General features: G+C 39.1%; 1 protein-coding gene across 1 annotated transcript in view; it reads right to left on the reverse strand.

Moving 5' to 3' along the window:
- Positions 1-6,538: 6,538 nt before the first annotated feature.
- Positions 6,539-25,004, reverse strand: part of PCGF3 (polycomb group ring finger 3) — a 70,481-nt gene continuing 52,015 nt past the window's right edge. The window contains exons 3-9 of the mRNA XM_075280522.1: positions 24,326-24,422; positions 15,978-16,033; positions 14,984-15,094; positions 12,574-12,662; positions 10,487-10,624; positions 8,770-8,850; positions 6,539-6,846 (exon numbers count right to left, since the gene is read on the reverse strand). Of these exons, the coding sequence (XP_075136623.1) occupies positions 6,799-6,846; positions 8,770-8,850; positions 10,487-10,624; positions 12,574-12,662; positions 14,984-15,094; positions 15,978-16,033; positions 24,326-24,422 (620 nt within the window). The 3' untranslated portion in view covers positions 6,539-6,798. The remainder of the gene's footprint in view (positions 6,847-8,769; positions 8,851-10,486; positions 10,625-12,573; positions 12,663-14,983; positions 15,095-15,977; positions 16,034-24,325; positions 24,423-25,004) is intronic.

Genomic DNA, 25,004 nt, shown 5'->3' on the forward strand with positions numbered 1-25,004 from the left:
TTTTTCAGCTGTCTGTGTGCTGCAATCATATGTGTATGGGCTCCGCTGACAAAGATGTAGACGATTTGTATATCTAATTTAAAAAAAAAAAAAAAAAAAGTTAATCTGTCTTTTTGGGACAGTCATCTGTACGAATAATCGACGAATGTTCATTTCATACAAGGGATGACAGGTTAAATGGCCACCTATACCCAGTTTATTCTTACCAACAAGATCTAAAATACAGGTTACTAGTGTTAGGATATTCAAGTGTGTGGAAAGTTGATAATACCTGCCTATGATTGGTCTACATTATCTGTATAAGCAAAGTAGAGGCACAAAGATGAAGCTTATTTGTTTACAAACTCAGTATAATGAGTATATAATATTTATTTTAAAAAAAAACAAAAACATACAGTTACTGGTGAATATCTAACATGCCTGCCAGAGCACTGAATATCACCCCACAGCACCTAACAGACATGTTCTCATGTGTGGCAACCACAGGCAAAAATAGGTGCCCTGGCAGAAAAAAAAACAACATCTCAGGTGACCCAAACACTTTTAGCATGCAAAAAAATAAACTAGTTAAATAAAGAATTTAGACAGGTGAAAGCTGTGTTTGGTAGTAATACAAATACAAAAAACAGCACCAAAACCCATATAAAGAGATTTGGAAATACACTGCTGCTATCTATCTATCTATCTATACGACTATTATTATCTACAAATATAAATTTGAGGTTCTTTGTATATATGTTTGATCAAACCCAAACTACAGAAGACCAACTGTCAAAGTGACCTCATTCAGATGGGACCCCCCCACAAAACAGATATACACAGTCCAGTCATATTAAAGTGACCGCCTACTTTTGACATCAACGTTAAATAACCAATCGCAGGGAGCCCTCACACGGAGTAAACGCTCCGCTCATTCTGAACGTAAACTCGTTCAGAGTGAGCGGTGTTAAAACTGATCCTATTGATTTCTATGTGTCTGTAATTCTTTTTAAATTAATTTATCCTATCTATCCATACGCACATACGCGTGCTCCCCATTGAAATCAATGGGAGGCTTTTTTTTGCCTATTGCTTTCAATGTGATACGCGCGTAGTCTGGGTGCACTCATCATTATGGAACGATGCACGATGGATCAACACAAGTATGCATCTATCCTTGCTGACCATGTTCACCCCTACATGCGAAATGTTTTTCCTCAGGATGATGGCATCTACCAGCAGGACAGTGCGACGTGTCATAAAGCTCACCGTGTACGTGTGTGGTTCGAGGAGCACCAGGATGAGTTTACCGTACTCCCTTGGCCAGCAAATTCCCTGGACTTAACCCAAGGAAGGATCTGTGGGACCACCTCGATCGGGGTGTTCGCGCCATGGATGCTCAACCGCGTAACCTAGCGCAGCTAGCCACGGCACAAGTCGGCATGGCTCAACATCGCAGTGAACATCACCACAACATCCCCTCTCTTTCTGCACGTCTCGCAGCGGTCCACTCTACCAAAAGTGGTTATTCTGGATTTTGATAGGTGATCACATTAATGTGACTGGACTGTGTACCTCTTTGGTCCAGAAGAGGCTACAATGTGAATACTGGGCAAGCAGGAGACAGATCAATGCTTTATTGCAATTAAATGGCTTTGGGCCAATGGGAGAGACAGAAACTAGAATCTGCTTGTGGGGCTACAGGTTCAGACATCAGTGGGTGTTCCCTATGAAACCATATGCGGTCATTTATATTTACCATATTTCTTCTACATCCATTTTCTAATTGACACGGATGAGCAGAATTTAGAACAGAATTGCCACGAACTAAATAAAAAAAATGCTACTCAGATGTTGACTTGAGGATACAAAGCTTGCTGTATGTGAGTATGAGTGGCCTACTCTGGCCTATGCACAAATGTAGTGTGAGGTGAGGAATACAGAACTATCTGGGGATGGAAGAGGATTCATTTTCCCAATTTTAAAAGAAGAACCTATATTTTCTTTCTGGTTGGTTTGTATTCAGAATATACAATATTTAGCCACAGCTATACATTTTGATTTTGTCAGTTTCAAATAACAGGAACTTGTCTTTTCTGAAGAAGCTCAATTAAAAACTCCATATATCTCAAAGTTGTCCTGGTAAACTCAGAAAATAAAATAAAAAATTTCCAGACATTTTTCAGTTTTTGTATTAGCTTTTATTACAAGCATATAATATTAACTGGCAAAACACAGAATACAAGCTTCACTGTAGGAAAAACAAAACGTTAAGCAATATAGCCTTACCCAAAGGCTTTATGGACAAAAACTTCTATATCGGATACAGCTTTTACACAGTAACACAAACTAAAAAATGTAAACTTTAAGAAAAAGAAATTTGCACCAAATGAAGTTTATTTAAGTACATGATATTCTTCAGGCTTTTTAATGGTATTGAAAGTAATAGTTTTTTTCTTCATCTTAATACTGGACTCAAAATCGGTGATGTCTTCAATGTGGCGTCATTTACAGCGACATTGAAAATTCTTTATTAGACTTCCCAAGTGGTTGTAGATTAGGGGGGAAAAGATCCCTCTCATACTATACATGTACAGTAAAGAAATAAAATCCAGTAAGACAGCCATCACATAAAAACCTCAAGTGTGCCATTAAATTTGAGGGCCATGTACATTAGCTGAAACCTGAATCAGTGTACCTGATTTACTTTTTTTTTTTTTTTTTTTTTGTCTTCAGGGAGACAAGAACACACATCTACTTAACAGTCAGAGTATTCATGCACAGATCGAAGACAAAAGTAAATTCTGAGCAAATCGCTATTCCTAGAGTATAAAAAAAATTAGGTGTATTATAAAGGTTATCCCCTTTAATTTGAAAAAATGGCATAAGAATACTTTTAGGGAAAAAAAACCTTAGAATTATACAAAAAAAAGTTGAACGATATGGAAAGAAAACATGGGATATAATAATTTTGAATAGCACCATTCCAAGTTTAACATGACATTAGAATAGTCCTCATAGTGATCCATCAGAACTTATTCAATACTTTTTATCCGATTGTGTAGCTTATACTAAATGCATAGAAAATCCATTTTAATAAGGACCTATCAGCTCTCCTGACTTGTCTCTTTACTAAATACTTGTATTTCTCATGAAATAACATTGCTAGTACATCTTTAATTCTAAGACCTTTTTCACACAGTGTCAGGCTCCGTTCCCACGGAGTAACGCTCCGCTCATTTAGACACGTAAACACGTGTCAGAGCGAGGCTCTTCAAAACAGATCCCATTGATTTCAATGGGTCCCGGCTTACGCACGCTACCCATTGAAATCAATGGGTTATAAAGCCTCCCATTGATCTCAATGTGTAGCGCGCGTAAGCCGGCACCCATTGAAATCAATGGGTTATAAAGCCTCCCATTGATCTCAATGTGTAGCGTGCGTAAGCCGGCACCCATTGAAATCAATGGGATCTGTTTTGAAGCGCCTCGCTCTGACACGTGTTTAAATGTCTAAATGAGCGACGTGTTACTCTGTGGGAACAGAGCCTTATTGTCAGCAACAACCAGGTGTGGGTTGAAGAGACAGATTAGGTACAAATTTTTCCATTATACCTTACATCGGTGTAGTCTCCACTCCTGGTTTGAGTCACAATCACTGATACAAATCATAGATTCTGAATACGGTCCAAAACATAGCTGTAGTTTTTGCACACATTGAACATGGTCTGGTGATGGAGGCCAATGGCTGAAGCTCCTCATTGTGAAAGAGAAGTGTTTTGCAAAAAACACTGCATTTTACAGTACCTACAAAGTGAATGGGATTTTGGCTAATATCATCCACACATCGGATAAATACAGCGGAAAAGCTGCGTTTTTAAAAATCACAGCATGTCAATTATACCTGTGTAAATGCTGGCCTTTTCCATATAGGTGTAATAGAGGCAGAAAGTTCTCAGCAGTGAACTTGCAATTAAAAATGCTGTGCTTTGCTAGGCGGGGTCTTAGCCTTAGGATAGCTGCAGATGACCGTGTGTATTTTGCGGTCAGCAAACTAGTGATCAGTATTCCTTATATGTGGACAGTGTGTGATTTTAGTTTACAGATCTACCAAAAACACAGGAGACATCTAATGATATGAGTACATCAGTGTGCCGTCTTAGGTGGGCATCAATATCAGTGTGCATATGCCCATAGAAACGACTGGGTCAGTGTGCTATCCAGGAAAACCATGGGCAGCAGGTGTTTCTGACCCACAGTCATCTGCAAGGGGCCTACAACCGTGGTGTGAGTCAGTATGCTATCCGTGTATTTCAAGGATAGCACACTGACCCATTCTCAGTAATCAGATTACCCATACATTTACATTAGGAATACAGAGGAACAGCTCATTGCACAATAAGAAAAGACACTCTTGGCATTATTTTATGAGCAATGCAAGTATGTGCTAAGAGACTTGTCAGGAAAGTGCATCTTTAAATATATTTAAAATTTTGAAAAAAAAAAATCTGATGGTTTATGAAGGACTTTTGTTCGCAATTTTTCTTTTAATAAATAAATTTATGCTGAAAAAAACAAACTGAAGAACACTTAATTACCATTGCTTAAAGCAAAGGCAGAAAGAAATCCTTTATTTTCACAGCTCTGAAGACAAACATTTACTTAAACTAGGTATTTTGCAAGTATATTGCACAACTGCATTCCTGATGCTTTCATTTAAATTTATGATTTAATTAAAAAAAAAAAAAAAATAATGAAGCTTGTTAAACATTTCACAATTTTATATGCCCGTAAATAAAGCTGCTCACTTAAACTTTTTCAATGGTAAAATAATATAGAAAGCTTAAAATAGAATAAATAATTTTATAAAGTTATTTTAAACCCCACCAATCCTTGTTAAATTTATCATATATTCTGTCAGAATTTACTATTTTCCATATGAACTATATTAAACAAAAAACGTATGTATACCTGGCTATCTTTTGTCTCACTGTTGCAAGATACAGCAAAGACACATAAATATTACTTTTGCAGACACAATGCAGTGAAATGAAGTTGTAAAACCCTGTTCACTGCTAAACATAATTCCCCACCTTCAAAAAACGTTCCAGACACAATAGGCCAAGTGTGGCTTGTGAGAACAGCACAGATGTATCAAAGAAAATCTGACATAAAAAGTGCTTCTTTGCCCATTCTTAAATGTAACATTTACTTTGAAGTTCCAGGAGCAACAGTACAATGTACCTCACAGAGGTTTCCATTAATCCAATAGATTTCCTTCATGTATCCCATCTGCAGCATGTTGGCCTATTCAGTGCAACTTGCCCATTTATTTTTGCTCCCAAGTTACTTGGAAAAGGGAACAGACAATGGTGGATGGGGTGGTGGGAGGAAAAGACTTTGTGCCATGGCATTTGTCAAAATAAAAAAAAAAATAAACAATTCACGTTATTTCACTGCTGAGGTTGTTAGGTTCGCACATACGCATAGCTATACAGTGTTAAGTTAGATCACTTATTTGTGAACACAGTCTTTGATTTATATACTTATCTCAGATAAGGAGACAGTGCAGTCTGTTGGGAGCTGCTGGCCTATACAGCTTATGTTAAAGGAGTAGTCCAGGAACTGGAGAAACCTATAGGGTGTCCAGGGACAGCGAGTGAAGTCAACTGCTGAGGCGACTGAGCGGTCAGGTGAGGCTCAGTCCCAAGGTTTGCTCCCATTCCTGGACAACCGCTTTAAAGTTTCCACAACCAGTATATTGTAGCACCATATCAAATTCAAGTGATCCAATAGATTTTTGCAAAGATGTAGATAGTTTCAGAAATATATGCAACCAGTTTTAATTCATTACATTCTTTCAATTTATATGGTTCTTTATAATGCAACTCTGGCAGGCACATGTTTCAGTCAGTTTTTCAGTATCATTCACTGACTAAATTCACTGCACCATATTAATATTTCCAGAAAGAGAGGAGTATAGCACCAAGAGCAATTAATATCTCAAATCAGAATTGATCAAGTTTCACATGATACTGTCCAAGACCAGGCAGGCCTATACTAACAGAAGAGGTATCTGGTCTACAACCATATGGCGCAAGTGGAGGGGATTCTAATAAGATTACAGTAAAAAGGCCAAAAGTGCACTGTGGCAACAAATCACCATTATAACCACCAGTCAAAATTCAATTACTAATCTTTGCAATTGATATTTTCCACCAAACAAGAAATTCTGGAAACAGCACTCACAACCCCCGATTTGTTTTACAAATATATTGGCTCAAACGTCTGCATTGGGCTGTCAGCCTAAACATTATTTTTTAAAGTATCTACAAAGTAAACTTGATAGTGGGTTTTAATTGTAAATGATTTATAAAATCTTTTAACAATTAAAAAAACAACCTAAGGTAATTTGGTGTCAATCTATTATATATATATATATAGATATATATATTTATTAATATATACGACGATCAATACATCTCAAAAACAAACCTGGATGTAGTTTGCAGCAAAGACATGAATATTTATGAAAAGTGTTCAATATTTGTAAACGCCATGCTGGTAGTGTCTTGAGTTGTGAAAAATTATCTCTTTTTGTACAAAAAGTATAAATATTTTTCCTGTCCAGAATTCTGGTAATTGTGTTGCGTAAGAGAAACATTTTGAAGTGACGAGGTTCTCCTGTGAGTGAGTGCGCTACAATCTTCTGGCTTGAATCCGCTGGTACAGGTCACATGTCATGAGTCATGTGGTGCACTGTGGTGGTGCCCATGATAGTCTCTGCAAAATCTTGTCCAGGAGGACAATTAAGTTCTATTACAGCAAGTCCATTTTCGGTCTGTAATGTAGAAGAAGTGGCGATTTCTGCAAGAACAAGACATATATAGGTTTAGGTTGTGTGAGAACAAGTGTTAAGTGTAGATTTTTTGTATTAAAAAAGACCTTTCATGTCCTCAAGCACATGCTGTTTTATATACCGCTGAAAGCTGAATTCAGCGCACTGTCGGCCCTCCTGTTATGTGCCCCAGCGAAAGAGATATCGGTGCAATTACTGATACCTCTTCACTGTCAGAAGGGCGTTCCTGACAGTCTAGCTGGGAACACCCCTGCTGACAGTAGTGTCTGTAGCGCTATACTGTCAGAGGAGTCACACACACACACAGAAATCTAGTACTGGGCGGGGGGGTTTAGTCACTGTTCAGCATCATGGCTGGGCTATAAGGAATGCCTCCTCTGACAGTACAGCGCTATGGACACTACTGTCAGGAGGGGCATTCCCATCTAGACTTCAGTGCACTGTTGGCTTTCTAGCGGTATATAAAACAGCATGTGCCCAAGGACATGAAAGGTCCTCTTTTAAAACAGAAAAAAAAAAAAAAAAAAAAGACTTTCTCTAGCTATTTCTTCACACTGGATCTGGAGGTTCTAGCATGGATCCAAAACCAGGTCACATGACTAACCCCCAGATTGCTGTGCACCTTCCCTCCTCTCATGATCGCTCAGGTAACTATAGTAAAGCTAGCCTCCATAGCACAAGTATTTTACCTATCCAGTGTGAAGAAACCACCGGAGGAAGTCAGGTAATTTAACTCCCTGCGCAAACCTCTTTAATTAGAGATTCAGTAATTATAATCATTTGTCTATTAAGGAACACAAAGTATAAAAATATATATGTCTGTTTTGCTGTCCGTAAAACTAAAATGACAAAAGGTTGCTTTAACCAAAGTTAGCTTAATGTTTAGAGTTTTTTCCTAAACCTCTATTATGGGCTAATCATAAACTTCTCTAGTACCCCAATCATACTCCACAAAAAGTACATTAAGGGCTAGGCCTCACATTGCATATATATATCATTTGTGGCTGCTAAAGAAACAAACTGTGTTTTACAGTGGAATTGTCTTATTAGAAGTCCTACAAATATGTCTCCAATTAAGTAGCTAACCCTTCTCGAAGCTTGCAACGTTTGACCGCGTCTTTTTCATGCATTAGGGTTGTTGGAGGCATTGGGATCTCCAAGGCCTCTATAGCATAATCTTAGTTTATTGGAGAGAGGTACCAGTTACGAAGCTATGAGTTTTTGAGCAGCATAGCAGGATACAGCTTGTATCACCACTTTATCAGAACTCAGACAGCATTTCAGCAAATAGCACTTGTTCCCAATAAGTACCCTGATTATCAAATGGGAAAAGAACCCTTAAGTATAAAGAAAACATGCCCTAAAGATTAGATACTCTACACAGTGCAGTTGCTTACTACTAAGTCTTAGTTCACACAGGGGGGGGGGGGAGATTTTGGCACTGAAAGTGACGGGGAGCCGCGTCACTCTTGGGTCAAAACCCGCTTGCCACGACTGTCGTGGTTTCCCCCTCTGGAGCCGGCTCAAATGAATGGCCCGACACCAGACGTCACTGCCGCCAAGCGGATGCCACGGCTCAGCGAGCCGTGGAATCCGCCTGAAGAAAGGGCAGCTCGCTTCTTTTTTGTTGGCATGTTGCCGCTCGCGGAAGAAAGAAGCCTGGCGGTCTCCATAAACCACCATTGTGAGGCGGCGGATTATGACGTGGATTACGCGCCATAATCCGCCTCCTCTGTGCAAGTGTGAACAGGCCCTAATGGAACCTGTTATTTTTATATATGAACTTACGCATAGCTATTAACAGAAAAGAATCTAAGAATTAGAACATACAAATAAAAAGGAAAATAAGACAAATTCTACAAACCATACCTTCTATTGTCACTAATTTTCTGCAAGTAACAAACATGCAAAATATATGTGCAAAACATTACCTTAAACCTCCATCTTGTAACAACAACAAACTTAAGTGTGTGATCTTTGCCCAAGATTTCTTCATTGCATAATATATCCAACTGTAAAAAAGATTGAAATAGCATAAATGTAAAAATAATTGCATCTGCAACTTTTGAAATTTCTAATTCATATTTTATCATGAAAAAAACTGAAGACAAAGAATCAACAATCAAAATTATAGGAGGTCTTCACATGGTAGATGTCAGGTTAGAGTAGGCAAGACTCTTCCAGTAGTAGCTTTCTTTCTTCTCCTAACTCGGACAATTAAGTGGGTGGAGCCGAGCATGCATGGGTATGGGGCAGTAGGGAATGTAAAATTAACTAAGGCCGGGGCTCCACGTATGGAAAACACTGCGATAATGCCGTGGAGCATTTTAAAAGCCTGCAGCATTTTACAGTACCTGCAAAGTGGAGCGGATTCTGGCTAATTGCAACCACACATTGGTGAAAAAAGTCTGCAGCGGGCATGCTGTGATTTCTAAAACTGTTGCGATTTCAAAAAACAGTGTTTTCCATAAAGGTATATACGAGTATAAGCCAAATTTTTCAGCAAAGTTTTTGTGCTGAAAAAGCCCCCCTCGGCGTATACTTGAGTCAAGCAACAACAAAAAAAAAAATTATTTTTTTTTGGGAGGGGGGTCTATGACCAGCCGAAATAGTAATGTATAGAATCTCCCATAAAATAGTGAAAAAAAAAAAAAAAAAAAACTTTAAAAAAATATAATAAAAAAATAAAGTAAATAAAAGTTCTAAATCCCTCCTTTCCCTAGAATACATATAAAAGTAGAAAATGACTGTGAAACACATACACATTAGGTATCCCTGTGTCTGAGAGTGCCCGGTCTACTGAATATAGGGGATCTCCTGTTCCGTCGGGAAGGGGTTAATAGGAGCACTGCAGATACCCTATATTCAGCCAGGCTGAATTCCAAAAAAAACTCAGCCCTCAAGTTCAGGGAAGGGGCAGACAGACAACCAAAACACCCCCTCCCCTTTCCCAGCACCTACTGCACCCAAAAACTACAACCATTTTTATTTTTTAAATTTCCCAGTAGCTGCTGCATTTCCCCCCCTTGGCTTATACTCGAGTCAATAAGTTTTCCCATTTTTTTTGTGGTAAAATTAGGGGCCTCGGCTTATATTGGGGTCGGCTTATACTCGAGTATATATGGTAATTGAATCTGAAAATTCGAAGAGGAAAACTCTAAGGTCTTTCTGTGAAAAGTGCTACTGGAAAAACCCAGATGAGTTTTTGCTGCGGTTTTTAACATAGCATTTTATCACTGTGGCTTTAGCCTAAAAGTGCATTTTCTACAGCTTTTCTTTTTTTTTTTTCTGCAAAGTGATGATGAGGGTTAATGAAATGTAATTTTCTTTGCTTGGGTTATAAAATGCTATATTTTTGACATGTCCATTACAGTCAATGGACAACAATCTTACAAAAGGATGGTCACAAAAGCTTTTCAGTTCTTAAACAACCACGAGTTCTAACTGGGCATATGAACAGAGGTTGTCCAGAGTAGAAAATACTTTTACACATGGTAGGGTTTTTTGGTTTGTTTTTTTTTGTCTTTCAAGAAACATTTCCATAGTCATTTAACTAAGCTTACATAGAATATAACAACGAATCCTTTACATTTACAGAAAACATTGTACGCAACAATTTTAATGCACAGTTACACTTCTCTGTCTTACCTCATTAAAAGATGAAAGATTAAGTTTTTTGGCTATGAATTTCTTAAGATGCAAAACTGTTGCTTGAGCTGAGCACCGTATCCATTTTCGCTTGAGTCCACGTAACTTGCTGCTATTGCATTCTAAGCATATACTGACCTTTAGAAGGGGGAAAGCACAGAAGACACACAACTTAATAATTTACACTGCCATTCCAGATTTAATGCAGTGCCACTTAAGTAAGGGGAGAAGTAAACCAAACCTGACAGAGTAGCACACCTACTGTTCTGGTTTCTATCAGATGAAAATAACTCTTCAAGCTGTAAGCTTGCTAACAGTGGTTACTTAGTATATTACACTGAAACTCATGACTAGTCCAGGACTGAATTAGAAAACGGCTTCTTATATTCTGTGACATCTCAACAAGGCAATCCGGTACTATTCCGTTATCGGGCCAGCAGCAGCGCATTTCAGCACCAGCTTTCGGGACAGCAGTTCAGTTCAGCAGCGGGAATTACAATGACATCCGAGGACTGCTGGCCCGATGCTTGTGCCCAGTAGCCAGTACATCAATGACCCCCCCTCCATCTCCTCCTCCTTCCAGTGCTGCCCCCCAGCTCTCCTTACATCTACCCCGTACCCTCTCCCCGCCACATGACTAAGCCGATGCTGGCCCGATGATAGAGGCCGTGCTTGTGTGTAGTAGGCAGTACATCGATCGATGCCCTCATCCTCCTCTTCCTTCCAGTGCTGCCCCCCAGCTCTTCTTACATCTGCCCCGTACCCTCTCCCTGTAATAGGCCTCACCGTAAATCTTGAGCAATGAATGCTACTAGATAGCCGCCGGACGCTGCAGAAAGTTTGTCCCTCCGGCTCGCTGTAGCTCACCGTTCCTATAGTCGGCGTGTTTCTTGTCAGGGCCTGGATTGAGCCCCGGTGTCTTTCCTTTCGGTCTCGGTACTAGCGCTGAGGTGAGGCCTAGTCGTGTGGCGGGGAGAGGGTACGGGGAAGATGTAAGGAGAGCTGGGGGGCAGCACTGGCAGGAGGAGAAGGATGGGGGAGGGGGGTCATCGATGTACTGGTTACTGGGCACAAGCATCGGGCCAGCAGTCCTCGGATGTCATTGTAATTCCCGCTGCTGAACTGCTGTCCCGAAAGCTGCTGCTGAACTGCGCTGCTGCTGGCCCGATAACGGAATAGTACCAACCATGCAAACGGTCCTTTGTGTCAAAATCAATGTCTTTAATGAAATCCATCTTTACATCCCTCAAAGCACCAGCTATATATAGAAAACTGCAGAATGAAAGCGCTCAGCGTGAACAAATACATAGGTCACACAAATGTCAACCTGCATTGTGTCTCCCTACAGCTCATTATACACATGCCCACTCTTTCAATCCTTTTAGCCATTATTAGATTAGTTATGTCAGTCTACACTGAATACAGAGGTCAGAAGATAAGGAAGAAGAGCTGAATTGATCCGTAGATCGGCTTAACATTTTCAAAAAGCCATTATTACTATTTTGGGGTTTGAGTAAACTTGCCTTTTTTCTACCATTTATACATGGATAGTTATTTGTGAACTCTCCAATTTTCAGTCAGTCCATAAAAAGTAATTTATGGTCATTAAGGGTGTCCCCTCTCACCAGTGTGACATCAGGGAGTGAGGCGACTATGAGGGAGATGACAATCGCAATCAGAAGGTGTGACACGGCTGAAGCTACTCCCTGCCTACTGTGACTATTTAGGATCATTTGCATAGGAATTTTTATGCTTTCACACATTTATAACCTCACGTTAACGCAACAGAAAGATTATAGATAAGCACCAATGGAAAGGACACTACTTCATCCTGCATATGATGCAGTCAAGTCATGGTGGATAAAACACCTGACAGGTTCCGTTTAACACCTCACTCAAGCACTTGTTCATTGCAAGGTTCACCAATTATCCACATCTCTAATCGGATCTTTAGTCTACTTATTGGACTTCTCCGATTTACAAAATCTAAGCCAAAAATAACCACAACCAGTTCTCATCGTAGGGAACAGAGGTAACACACTTTTAAATGTAGCAGTTTAGAAAATAATACACATGGCTGTATCTACCTGTTCATCACTTCTATGGTAGTCGTGGTCTTCTTCTTGCTTTTCTTCTGTTGATTCTTTAGTTGTATTTTCTTCAGGTTTTGATTCACCTAGAATATAGGAGAGTAACAAACAACAGTAATTATAATGAATGACTGCATCGTTCTCATATTGATATGGAGAAAAGAGAATTCAAAAGGCAGTACTACAGGATGCCATTAGACTTGGTTTACACCAGCACTTGAATTCCATTCTGGGATTCTGTCCCTGAAACCACTTAAAAATGCAGAAAGAAAAGTCCTGCAAGATATCCAGATATCTTGATGTTCCTTTTTCCATGGTGCACAAGATAATCAAATGATTACATATAGCTAATCTCCGTGGACGGAAGAGAAAAATTGATGAAAAGCAGGACTTTTCTCTCTGCATTTTTTGGGCGGAAACCCTGCGGACCCCATTAAAAGTACTTTTAAAAAAATCATGCTGTTTTGATGACCTAATATACAAATCATCACTGCAAAAAATGAACAGGCAGAAATACACATTAATATACTAATGAATCAAATTCTAGGACCCAGTTAGCAAATTTGCCATTTCCTGGGGGGTTTCTATTTATATCCGTAATTTCTGAGTTTTATTTTCAAGCGAAGCATAAAGTATTTTTTCTGTAACAGTTATTCATACAGTCATGGTCATAAGTGCTGGCACTCCTGAAATTTATCCAGAAAATTAAGTAGTTTTCCCTCAAAATATTTATTTCCTGTGTGTATTGGAACACCGAAAAAAAAAACCACCTCAATAAAAAAAAGGCATAATTTGACGTAAAAATCCAAAAATGGGCCAGCCAAGATTGTTAGCACATTTTCAAAATTGTGGGTAAATAACTTTGTTTCAAGCCTGTAATGATCATTCAACTCACCTGTGGCAAGTAACAGGTGTGGGCAATATATAAATCACACATGAAACCAGATAAAAAGGAGAAAAGTTGACTCAATCTTTGCAATGTGTGTACCACACTAAGCATGGAACACATAAAAAGGAGCTAATATCCGTGGACGGAAGAGAAAAATTGATGAAAAGTTGCGACACAAGATAGTCCGCATGGTGGATAAGCAGCTCCAATCATGTTCCAAAGAACAGTGTCAGTGCGAACTATCAATCAACATTTGAATAAAATGAAACGCTATGGCAGGAGACTCAGTAGGACCCCACTGCTGAAACATAGACATTATAAAAAAATAAAAAAAAAGTCTGTAGTTTGCCAAAATGTACGCAAGTAAACCAAAATCCTTCTGGTAAGACATCTTGTGAACAGATGATAGATCTATCTATAGATAGTTATAGCAAGCAATTGATTTCATTTATTTTTTTTTTTCCCAAAGGGTGTGCAACTAGTAATTTTGTACACCACATTTTTGGAGTTTTGTGTGAAATTATAACGTATTTGGGTTTTTTTCCTCTGTTTTTAGTGTTGTTCCAATACTCACAAAATAAATAAATACTGTATGTATATAACAAAACATGTGTGATTGCAATAATTTTCTAGGAGGAATACTTAATTTTTTAGAAAAATTTCAGGGGCGCCAACACCGTAGAACATCCTAGCCATGATTGCCATACTGTGCCTTGCAAAAGTATCCATACCCTTTGAACTTTTACAAATTTTATCACCTTAAAACCACAAACTTACAGTGTATTTTATTTAGTATCAAATAATTGTGAAGTGGAATGAAAAATATACATGGTTTTCAAAATTTTAAATCAAAGAAAGAATGGAAGGGAAAAGAAACAAAGTCACCCTATTTTTGCTCTTCCACTTAGAATAAATAATAATACTAATAATAATAATGATGATAATCCAGTTCTGTAGGGTTTTCTTTGCAGCAGTCAACTGATTTACATCACAAACAAAAAAAGTTAAAGCTTCTATACAAAACACTCATCATTACATTCTCTACTGACAATAGACGTCACAACATATCTACACTCCGCTCTCTACAGAGTAGGTCTAGAAAACTCTCCCATAGACCTCAAGGAGTCACCTCCAGACTCCTTGCTATCTATGGCCACAACTATGCTGTAAAACATATCACTAAATGAGCAGAAGAAAAGCTCAGGCCTGATGTCAACCTCCACAATCAGAAAGTAAAAGAAAAAAAACAAACAAAAAACAAAACACATATTGGACAATATGGTTTTAATAAAAAAAAAAAATATTGACAACACATTTCTTGTACACGGCCATGAGCCTGGTCAATAATGAAGGGGCTGTAGCCTTTATTGGAACTTCAGACAATTGGCTGCTGAAAGAACCAAAAAACAATATTACAATAGCTATTGCTAAGGATAGGTCATCAATGTTGTGGATCTTCAGTTCCCCTTTAAGAGTAATGTGTAACATAGATGATACCATTATTTAGAAGAATCATACCATTTCGAACAGCTTCTACATGCTGCTTAGCTGCACATGTCTCTGCTTTGATGTCACCAGGCACTTCCATTCCAAGTTTGTGATAAAATTCTCTTTGCTTACGAATTTCAGCTAGGAGTAGAGATAAGTCCGATATTAAATAATTGCATGAAGAGGGATTTGACATAAAGATGTAAGTAATGGACATTTAAAAAAAAATACATACATATATACAACAACAAATAGCTCAGATCAGATTGAAACAGCTGTCCTCGGCTGAGAAGACTGGCTTGGTAAAATCCCACATCATCTGCAGCAAAGGCCTCTGGGAAGGCCTGGCATGATGTAAAAGGGAGCGCCCCCTATTGGGCTGCATGACTGAGGCACTGTCTTCCTATTTACATCATGGAAGACAGATTTGCATATTCTTCCCATGACCCTCTTCACAGTGGAGCGTCTGTGGCTTAATAAGACTCCACACACCTAAATGGTGTTCTCTCCCTAAGGAGTGACGATATCCCCTTAACCCTGCATTAAAAGATACTGTCAGGAGCTCCATCTAAGACACTTTTAATGCAGCTTATAATTGTATCTACATTTGCAGCAGCTTTCTGGCACTAACTCCTTAAATTTATTTGCAATCCATTAATATCCCTAAATCTCTTTCCAGTTTTCTTTTGCCCAGTGTTTCCATTACAGTAGTGAAATTCTTCTCTCCCCCTAACCTAAAATGAATATGCCTCTTCCCCACCCAAGTTTCTAAATGACATAATAAAATGATACTCTGGTTACGTACTACAGAGGTTAGTTTCACCTGTGAATTAAAAAAAAAAATAAGGAACAAATATCCATCAGGGAATAGTAATCTGAGAATCCTACTATTTTAATTGCTTTTATCGCATGGACTTCTAGTTTTATGTTTTACTATTGTACAAACCATTCCTATTCTATGAACCACTGAACTGATAATGGATGAAACTCACTGTCACCTCCAAAAACACAAAGGATAGCCTACCTTCTTGGAGACCTGGCACCAGTTTGTAAACGATATCTTGCATTGTTCGGTCATGACTGGAAAAATATATACAAAAGACATAAATTGTAGTAGCAACTAATCAAACATTTTGACTCATACTAATATAGTCCTAGACTTGGTTTCATTACTATATGGCAGGACCACACCTCAATTTTTTTTTTCTAAACTAGCGCAGGAGAGGGTCGCTCTGAAAACAAACCGAGCGGCCCTCTCTTGGGCTGGTTTAGATCTCTGCGTATCAGCAAAACTGGCGTCATCACGCCTCCTGTGCTGAGACGCAGACATCTTTTGCCGGGTGGAAAGGAGGAGGCCCGAAACCTGCTAGGAGTAAAATCGGATCCCGGAGTGGTGAGTAAAACTGTTTATCATGTTCCCCCACCTCCCCTGGGGCTTCGATTATTATATTTGGGGGTCTGAAAAGACCCCTCGAGTATAATAATAGTTCATGGGTGGGCAACTGTGGGGCATAATAGAGCTTACAAGGTCCATTGTGGCCCCGCAACCTTTGTTATGCCCCACAGTGGCCTCTTACAAGCACTATTATGCCCACAGTCTATTGTGCCACTGTGAGGCATAATACAAGCTGCAGGGGCCGCTGTGGGAGATAATTTTAATTTCATACACATATATATGTATATGGGGGTTGGGTGCATGGAGAAGTGAAGAGTCAAAGATATCTGTGTCGCAAACTTTACGGAATCAAGTTAGAGCTGGAAGAAGTGGTCATGGCGGTCCGAAGGGAAGAGATGGGAAATGTGGGAAGATGTCTCCTGTAAGTATTTCTGCACAAAATATTACTGAATTGTATTCATTGTAATGTTACTAGCACACACCCTCCCCCCCCCTTGGAAGAATGTTTAGCCCTTTCACCGCCAATCACGTAGCTCTACGTCCTCCCAGGGTGTCACTTGCATAGCCGAGGATGTAGAGGTACGTGCTTAACTTCTGATGCCCATATCTCAGGATTCGTTTGGCCTATGAAGATAATTTTAGATTCATTTTAAAGATGAGAATCTCATCTTTAAAATGACACCAAGATCTTCATGTTAACCCTTATTGTGCCAAAGCGATTCACTGTTGAAAATGCTATTGGGGATTTAGATCTCATTGAAGATCTCAATTCCTGACAGCGTTTTTAACAGCAATTCGCTAAAAATCTGTAAGGGCTATTATGAAGATCTTGGTGTCATTTAAAAGATGAGATTCTCATCTTTAAAATGAATCTAAAATTATCTTCATAGGCCAAACGAGTCCTGAGATACAGGACTTTAAATGTCCCCCCCCCTCCTGTCTCGTCCTGAAGTATTGTGAAACAGGAAGGGGAGAAGGACTTGCAGCTGCAGCTCAGCGTGCACGGAGACACAGAGATAGAGAAGCATTTTCTCTAATCTTTGTGGACAACCTCTATGTGACCCTAGGAGGAGGAGGGAGGAGGGATTTAGTCCCTATTTCCCCCCCTCCTGTCAATCAGATAGCATACTGATTTGCTGTCTGATTGTCACATACAGGTATAATATAATTCCCCCTGAGCTTTACTAGTGGGGTATTCTTATGTTATACCTCCTGAACACAACCAGGAAGGTTATTGGCGCTGTGACCCAGACGTTTACTATTGTCCAGGTCGCAGCGCCAAAAAAAAGTCGCACCAAACACTTACACAACACATACAAAGTCATGAATAAAGTTTACATTTCTCCCAATCCCTGTCCATATCTGAGCTTTCTACAGTAAAATACGTCTCTAGTGATATCTGTTACACACTAAAATAATAGTAATAACGATTATCACTAGAGATGAACGTATAGATTGCTAAAATTTTTATAGGGGGATGGAAAATAATATTTTTATGTAAAGTCCTATTTAATTTGCATGCACAAAATGGAATGGCGCATTTCTGCAATTTTGGAGTTTCATTAACACCCGCCCCTGTAAATATATACATGTGTGCTATGTATGAACTCCTCACATATTGCAGTTTTTTGGAAAGTACATTATGTTTGCAGAAAGCGATTGCTTGAGCCGCACTTTAGTGGCAAATTTGAATTTTTGTGCAATTTTTGCTTGCAATCTCTGTTTGCCGCAACATTGCATGAAGGTGGTTGTATATATGAACTATTAAATTGTGTTTTTATTTACGGTATGCTGTGCAATCTCAAAAAAGTTAGATTTTGGTATCACAGTCACAGTTTGGTAGGTGCAGTATAGCTTTATAACATATTAGTGAATAACAGCAAAATCCTGCCTATCTTCTGTATTAGGGTTTTTGGGAGTCCGAGCTCTTGTTGTAGTTGATGTTTGCGGTACATATAGTATATATACACATTGTATACACCTTAACTTATTTTTTTAGATGTATTTTGTATATGAATCTGAGATTGAACATGAGTTTTAGGTGCAAATATGTGTTTTAGTGCATTTAAAAAAAAAATGTTTTGTGTTTGTCACTAAGTTGCATGAAGGTGGATGTGGCTATTGATGACCCATTGAGACATTTGTAATCTTCAGGTTGTCTACTTTCAAAAAATATATAGGGTTTAGGGGTTCACTTGCTTTTCATGGTGTGTAATCCCTAGATTTTATAGGATGATACTTTTTTAGCATTTCCAGCTTCAAAGCAGATTTTTGTTCCTTCCAGTTCTAGCAATTTTCTGAAGACATGTGCATGCGGGTGCAGGCTATAGTGATATGAATGAACTCTGCACATGTTGAATTCTTATTTTTAGGAGGTTTGGTGCATATAATTTATTGTTTGGTTTCCACTTTTAACAGCTAATATAAATTTATTTGCATTTTTTCATAAAACATTCACTTTAAATCAAAATTGCATGAAGGTGCCTGTTCGTATAAGTGGCATTCTGACAATGCTGCAGGTGTCTACTTTAAGAAAATATATAGGTATGGGGGGGTTGGATGCTTTTTTAATGTTGCAATTTAGCTTTGATTTATCCATCTCAAAACTGTGAAAATTGCTCTGGCTACTGGAGGTGCAAAATTTCCAGAGACCCTTGGCAGCGAAAAGGTTAATGGAAGTGAGTCATCAAAAATGGCATATTATATGAAACATTAAGAATATTATATTAAAGATTTAAAAAAAATAAATAAAACTATGTATGATAACAGAGATCCATCATTGCACCCACTACTTACAATGGAGGATGTCACAGAGAGACACTTGCCAATTCTGTAGGGATTTGTTTTGCTAAGGGCTCGTTCACATCTGCGCCCGGTCTCCGTTCATGCAGGTTTCGGTTTCCTGCACAAAACAGAGGCAGGAGACGGAAACCTGCAGGACTCTTTCTAACCCATTCATTTGAATGGGTTTGAAAGATGTCTGGCTGTGAGCGCCGGTGAGCGTTTTATGCTCTCCGCCTCGAAACCATTTTTTTTAAAATCGGACACAGAGTCGGACATGCAGTACTCGGTGTCCGGTTTTAAATAAAAAAAAAAAAAATGGTTTTGCGGAGGAGAGCATAAAACGCTCACCGCTGCTCACGGCCGGACCCGGTCTGAAAGTTCAGTACGGACTCCGGGCGCTAGTGTGAACCCAGCGTCACAGAGCAGAAGAAAAACTCAAGTAGTTTGGCAGCCCCCATAATTGTGTACAGAAGATATATAAAAAGAAAAAAATCTACAGTCTAAATATAAAACAGAAAAAAAGTGATTTTTTTTTTCGTAATTTTTAATTTTTTTTGCTTTAAAAAGTGAATATTAGCAGTGAACTGGTTATAAACCTAAAATCACACCATGTTGTAGAGATGATGCTACAGTTTCAAAATATGCCTTTGGTTTTCAGCTTTGGAGCTCCATTTTTATGTAAATTGCTGTTTTATTCATATACAATGAAGGTATATGTACATTTGGGGTGTGACTTAGATTCCCAGACACAGTACGATATGAATAAATCAGTGACACACTATACTTGCTTTCAGTTAAATCTAAACCTAAATCCATTTTTCCATGCATAAGAAAAAGACTGTCTGACCCACCATGTTTAGAAAGCAAATGTGATGCACTGGTAAGTTAATGTATACCAAGTCTTAGGCTGGGATCACACCAGTGGTGGCTCTCCGTACAGGGATTCTGTTCCCCTCTCCGCATGAAAAATTAACCACGCAGACCCCATTATAGTCTATGGGGCCCGTGGGTAACTTCTTTTTTTAAATGGAGTAGGTTTCCGTTCGGGGAGTCCCCAAGAGGATCCTCCGAACGGAAACCCAGATGCAAAAGTGAAGCAGGCCTAAACTCATTGCTTCCAATACATTTTCTGTAAACAAAAAGGGGAAATGTAAAAGGGGAACAGTCAAGTTAAACGCAGTCTAGTGTGCGAGCAAAATGCCATAGGGCATGAGGAATTGAACGGACTGGAATAAAGTTGTGGGATTGGGCAAAACTGGTCATTTATTAGTTTAAACCTCTAATCTTTCTGGACTTCAGGGCCTAGCAGTAGGTTCTGCTCAGTGACTGGATGCTCCCTGTATGTAGACAAAGAAAAGGCTGTCAAGCACCGAGTAAGGGGGGCCTTCTAGACTCCTAAACCCAAAATGAGCAGAAGTTAATAAATTACTGATTTTACTGAATTTTGAACGAGTCTCTGGAAATCAAGCGGTCAAACATCTAGTACCTAGCAGCATGCCCACTGCCTCGGGGTTATGTTTGACTCAGACCTTTCCTTCACCCCTCATATTGAATCACTTGCACGCTCATGTCACCTCCACCTCAAAAACATCTCCAGAATACTCCCTTTCCTCACCAGAGATACACTAAAGACACTTATTGTCTCTCTGATTCATTCTCGCCTTGACTACTGTAACTCCTTACTAATCGGTCTTCCCCTTACTAAACTCTCCCCTCTACAATCTATTCTGAATGCAGCGGCCAGGCTCATCTATCAGTCTAGACGCTACAGCGATGCCTCCGGTCTGTGCCAGTCACTACATTGGCTGCCTATTCATTATAGAATAAAATATAAAGTTATCACCCTCATCCACAAGGCTCTCCATAATGCCGCACCCCCATACATTTCCTCCCTCATCTCTGTCTACCACCCAACCCATACTCTCCGTTCACGCAATAATCTAACACTTACATCATCTATTATCAGAACCTCCCACGCTCGTATACAAGACTTCTCCGAGCTGCACCACTTCTCTGGAATGCTCTACCCCGGACAATCAGCTTAATTCCCAATTTCTACAGTATCAATCAAAAGACACATCTTTTCAGACAGGCCTATCACAATTTCTAACGTAAACCCTTCCGTACTATAATTAGAATCCCCAAAATTTAACCCTCCTCTGTCCCTGCTCTCACATTACCCCACATGATATGATGTCTTTTCAGGGTAACTTTATATGTCCAAGCTCCATCCACATGTTAAAGGACATGACTAGTGACGGCTCATAAAGTTTTATGTTTGTGAAATGCCATAACCTCTATTACAAAATTGTCTGATCTCTGTATAAGCAATGCCGCCCTGCTGCCTCTTGTGTCACCCCCTCTACCTCATAGATTGTAAGCTCTTGCGAGCAGCTCCCTCAGTCCCATTGTGTGAAATGACTTTCTTTGTTATGTATCTTTCTGTCTGTATTTGAACCCTACAAATTGTACAGTGCTGCGGAATATGTTGGCGCTATATAAATAAAATGTATTATTATAATTACAATGGATTAGCTAATGAAAAGTTGGCTTATAAACCGCTACATTCTATAGCCTGAATTGTAGTGCATACATATGAAAAGTGAAGAAGCCAAACAAAGCAGGGATTTTAATTAAGGCAAATTAGATTTTTTTTTTTAGCCCAATCAATAATTCAAATAAAATTCAAACAAATCAATAAACAAGGTGCTTTAAGAATCTAATTATCCAACAAATATATGTTTCCATAATGCGGTGTATATTCCCTGCCCTACAAGAAATAAGACATAAAAAGCTACATGTTACTGAGTTGTACTGCAGCAGTCAGCAAATTGATAGCCATGTCTTTAAGATCAGACACTGTTAAACAGCTATTGACTGAAGCTGCAATACACCAACTTCATACTCGGCACATAAGACTGTTAAAAGGGTTGTTTTCTCAAACATATCCTCTTACTGGATGTAGCCAGCGTCATGGTAAGCGCAATGGTGTGGGTCAATCTCCTGGAACCCTTAGAAATCAGGTGCTTTAGCTGAAGAAAGCATTTCTACTGCTGCAGGAAAAGCTAGATATATTGCTAAAATGTCAAATGAAAGTATCCATGTAATTCAAGAACAGCTCAAATCCTCTAGAGGGGAGGCACTTGTACAGAGCAGCTCTCCTTTTTGGATCATTGTGTGGCTCGTTCAAGCAGGGACAGCTCTCTAAGATCATCGTATACCCAAATAGAAAATATGTGCAGCAGTTGTCTTTAGGAGACAATACTTTAATACTCAAAGATCCCTGCTCCCTTTTAGTGGATTCCATTTTCACCATAAAGCAGGGTTACCATGAAACCCACATAGCAGTTTTCTTGCAAAAAACACCACCACACCAGTCCAAATGTCATGTCTGACACTGCAGCTCAACAACACTGAAGTGAATGGGACTTAGCCATACGACCTTTCCAGCTGCTGGAAGCACTACTTCTCTTTTCCTGAATAACCCCTTTGAAGAGCAGGTGTCACAATGTGTTTTTTTTTTTTTTGTGTGAGAAGTTGACAGACAGAAGTGCTGGAGTCCAGGTATATTAGCCCCAGGTTTGTGAAATATGTGTGATCCATGGCGGATCTGGAGTAGGCCTCAGCCCTGGTGTAGATCCTGGGCTCATTACTGACCCATAAAAGGCTGCAGAGCCTGCAGTACATGTCAGTTCCATGAGGTGAAAGGAGGTGGATGGTTCTGTCTTGTAACTCTGAGTCCGGTGAGACGATATTGCACCTGTGTTGTTCGTGTGGCTGGAAGTAAGGCACACATATACTTAGGCTATCCATCCTGTTTAGCTAGTGGCCCAGACGAGCAGGTTTTTTTTATTTTGTTTTTGCCGAAGTTAAGGCTGTATTTTTTTGTGCGTGTGTGCCTGAAGTCAAGGTTTATTTATTTTTATAAACCAGTTTGCTGCAGTTTTGTGTCCCTGTCTTGACTGTTTGGGTCCACACCACTGCTTATACCGAGCTAACATATATATATATTTGCTCTATGGAGATGATATGTTCTATAGAGCTGCTGTTCCAAACTTGGAACAGACACTGTATAGGTTGCCATAAAGCAATCACTGAGTACTGGAATCTAGAGATCGAAGCCAACTGTATTCGCTAATACAGCAGTGAGCATGCACCTCCTCCCCTCCTTGTGCAGAGAGGGAAGAGATGGAAAGAGCATCACATCTCACTGCAATATATATTTCTCTGTATTGCTGACATGAAGATGTATATTGCTCTGCCAGTGGTGTGTCTCAGTGTGTTGGATAAAGCATCCTGACCAGTATAACACATCTTCATAGTGAAGGGAGTAATCAATACAGAGGCAATACAAAAATTCCATTTTTACCTCAGCTATATAATCTGCACATGATATGAACAGAGTCCCTACACTGACAACACTTACTGTACCTGCATAAGGTTAAGGCCCCACATTGCGGAAACGCAGATTTTTTTTGTTGTTGCAGATTTTGTTGCGTTTTCTTGAGCCAATGCCAAGCCTGGCTACAAAAGGAATGGGAAATATATAACAAAATGCTTAGGTATACTTTTACCTTTTGCTCAATCCATTCCTGGCTTTGGCAAAAAAAAAAAAAAAAAGCAAAATCTGCAACAAAAAAAGCTGCATTTCCGCAACATCGTGCCTCAGCCTAAAACAGTACATCTGTCGTGAACTAGTAACCAGACTGAAAATTATATTTGTGTCTAGACATTGATATTGTTTCTAAAGGTTTTTACAGCTTTTATTTTTGTTGTACATTTCTATGTTCGGTCTAAAATAACATACCATTTGATTAGACATTCCCTTTAACTATATGATGTGTAGTGTGCATGTGGATGACAGGGGGTCATTGCTCAGAGCAGCTGCTAACACCAGAGAAGAGAGTACTGTATTGCTAATAGCAGCTGTACCGCTGTACTGTTGTAGTGTGTAGGCCTCTACTGTACACAGCTTGCTGGAAACTTTCATTACACAGGCCTTGACATCTTAAATAACTTTAGTAGCTTCACTTGACCAAATAGAAAAACATACTTGCAGTTTGACGCTAAAGTGTAGGACGAATAATACATGCCGTTTCCAACACTTAAAAGTGCTTTAGGAGACTTGTAGCAATCATTATGTAAACCGCAATGACTTAAGACTAATATTATATTACATAGCTCTCACTTACCCTATATACTGTAGCGGGTGGCTCTGATGGATGACAATCCTACAGGTAGGACACGTATTATTTTCTTCCAAATATTTCACCAAACAACTTCTACAAACTGTAAAAGACAAATTAAAAAAATAATAATTTTCAATCTAAAGTTAGCAGCTTCCTTTTTTATATTAATAAAGTCAGTCAAAGCCTGGATGCATTTTTCTGTTTTTAATTCCATTTTTTCAGGCTGCAAAAGCCTAATTAACAAACTAGTCTAATTAAAATTGTTCCTTTCTTTGCTCCACCATCTGTATATTCTAACAAATAGAACTTTAAAATGCTGCAGATTCTCAAATCGACTAAGCAATGGTGACACCTACTGGCCACACCAATCTGGATTATAAATAACAGAGCAGTATGAAATCCAGCCTGCATTGTGTAGTTTACAAATCATCTCCATCCATATTCTGTCCAAAACGATCAAGATTCTTTAATTGTTCAGAAATACATCCTTTTTCATGTAGACTACTCCAATCTACCACATAGTACCTTTAGATACTCATGGCAACTAAATAGGTTAGTAAATATATGTTTGCAACTGAAACAAAAGAGCTGTACCTCTACTTGTGACAAGTCAGACACTACACTTTTAAGCCAGATTCAACCTAATGCTATCTCACTTGACTGCACCACATGCAAGCATGGT

This window comes from Leptodactylus fuscus, chromosome 1, assembly GCF_031893055.1.
Source record: "Leptodactylus fuscus isolate aLepFus1 chromosome 1, aLepFus1.hap2, whole genome shotgun sequence".
NCBI classification, from domain to species: domain Eukaryota; kingdom Metazoa; phylum Chordata; class Amphibia; order Anura; family Leptodactylidae; genus Leptodactylus; species Leptodactylus fuscus.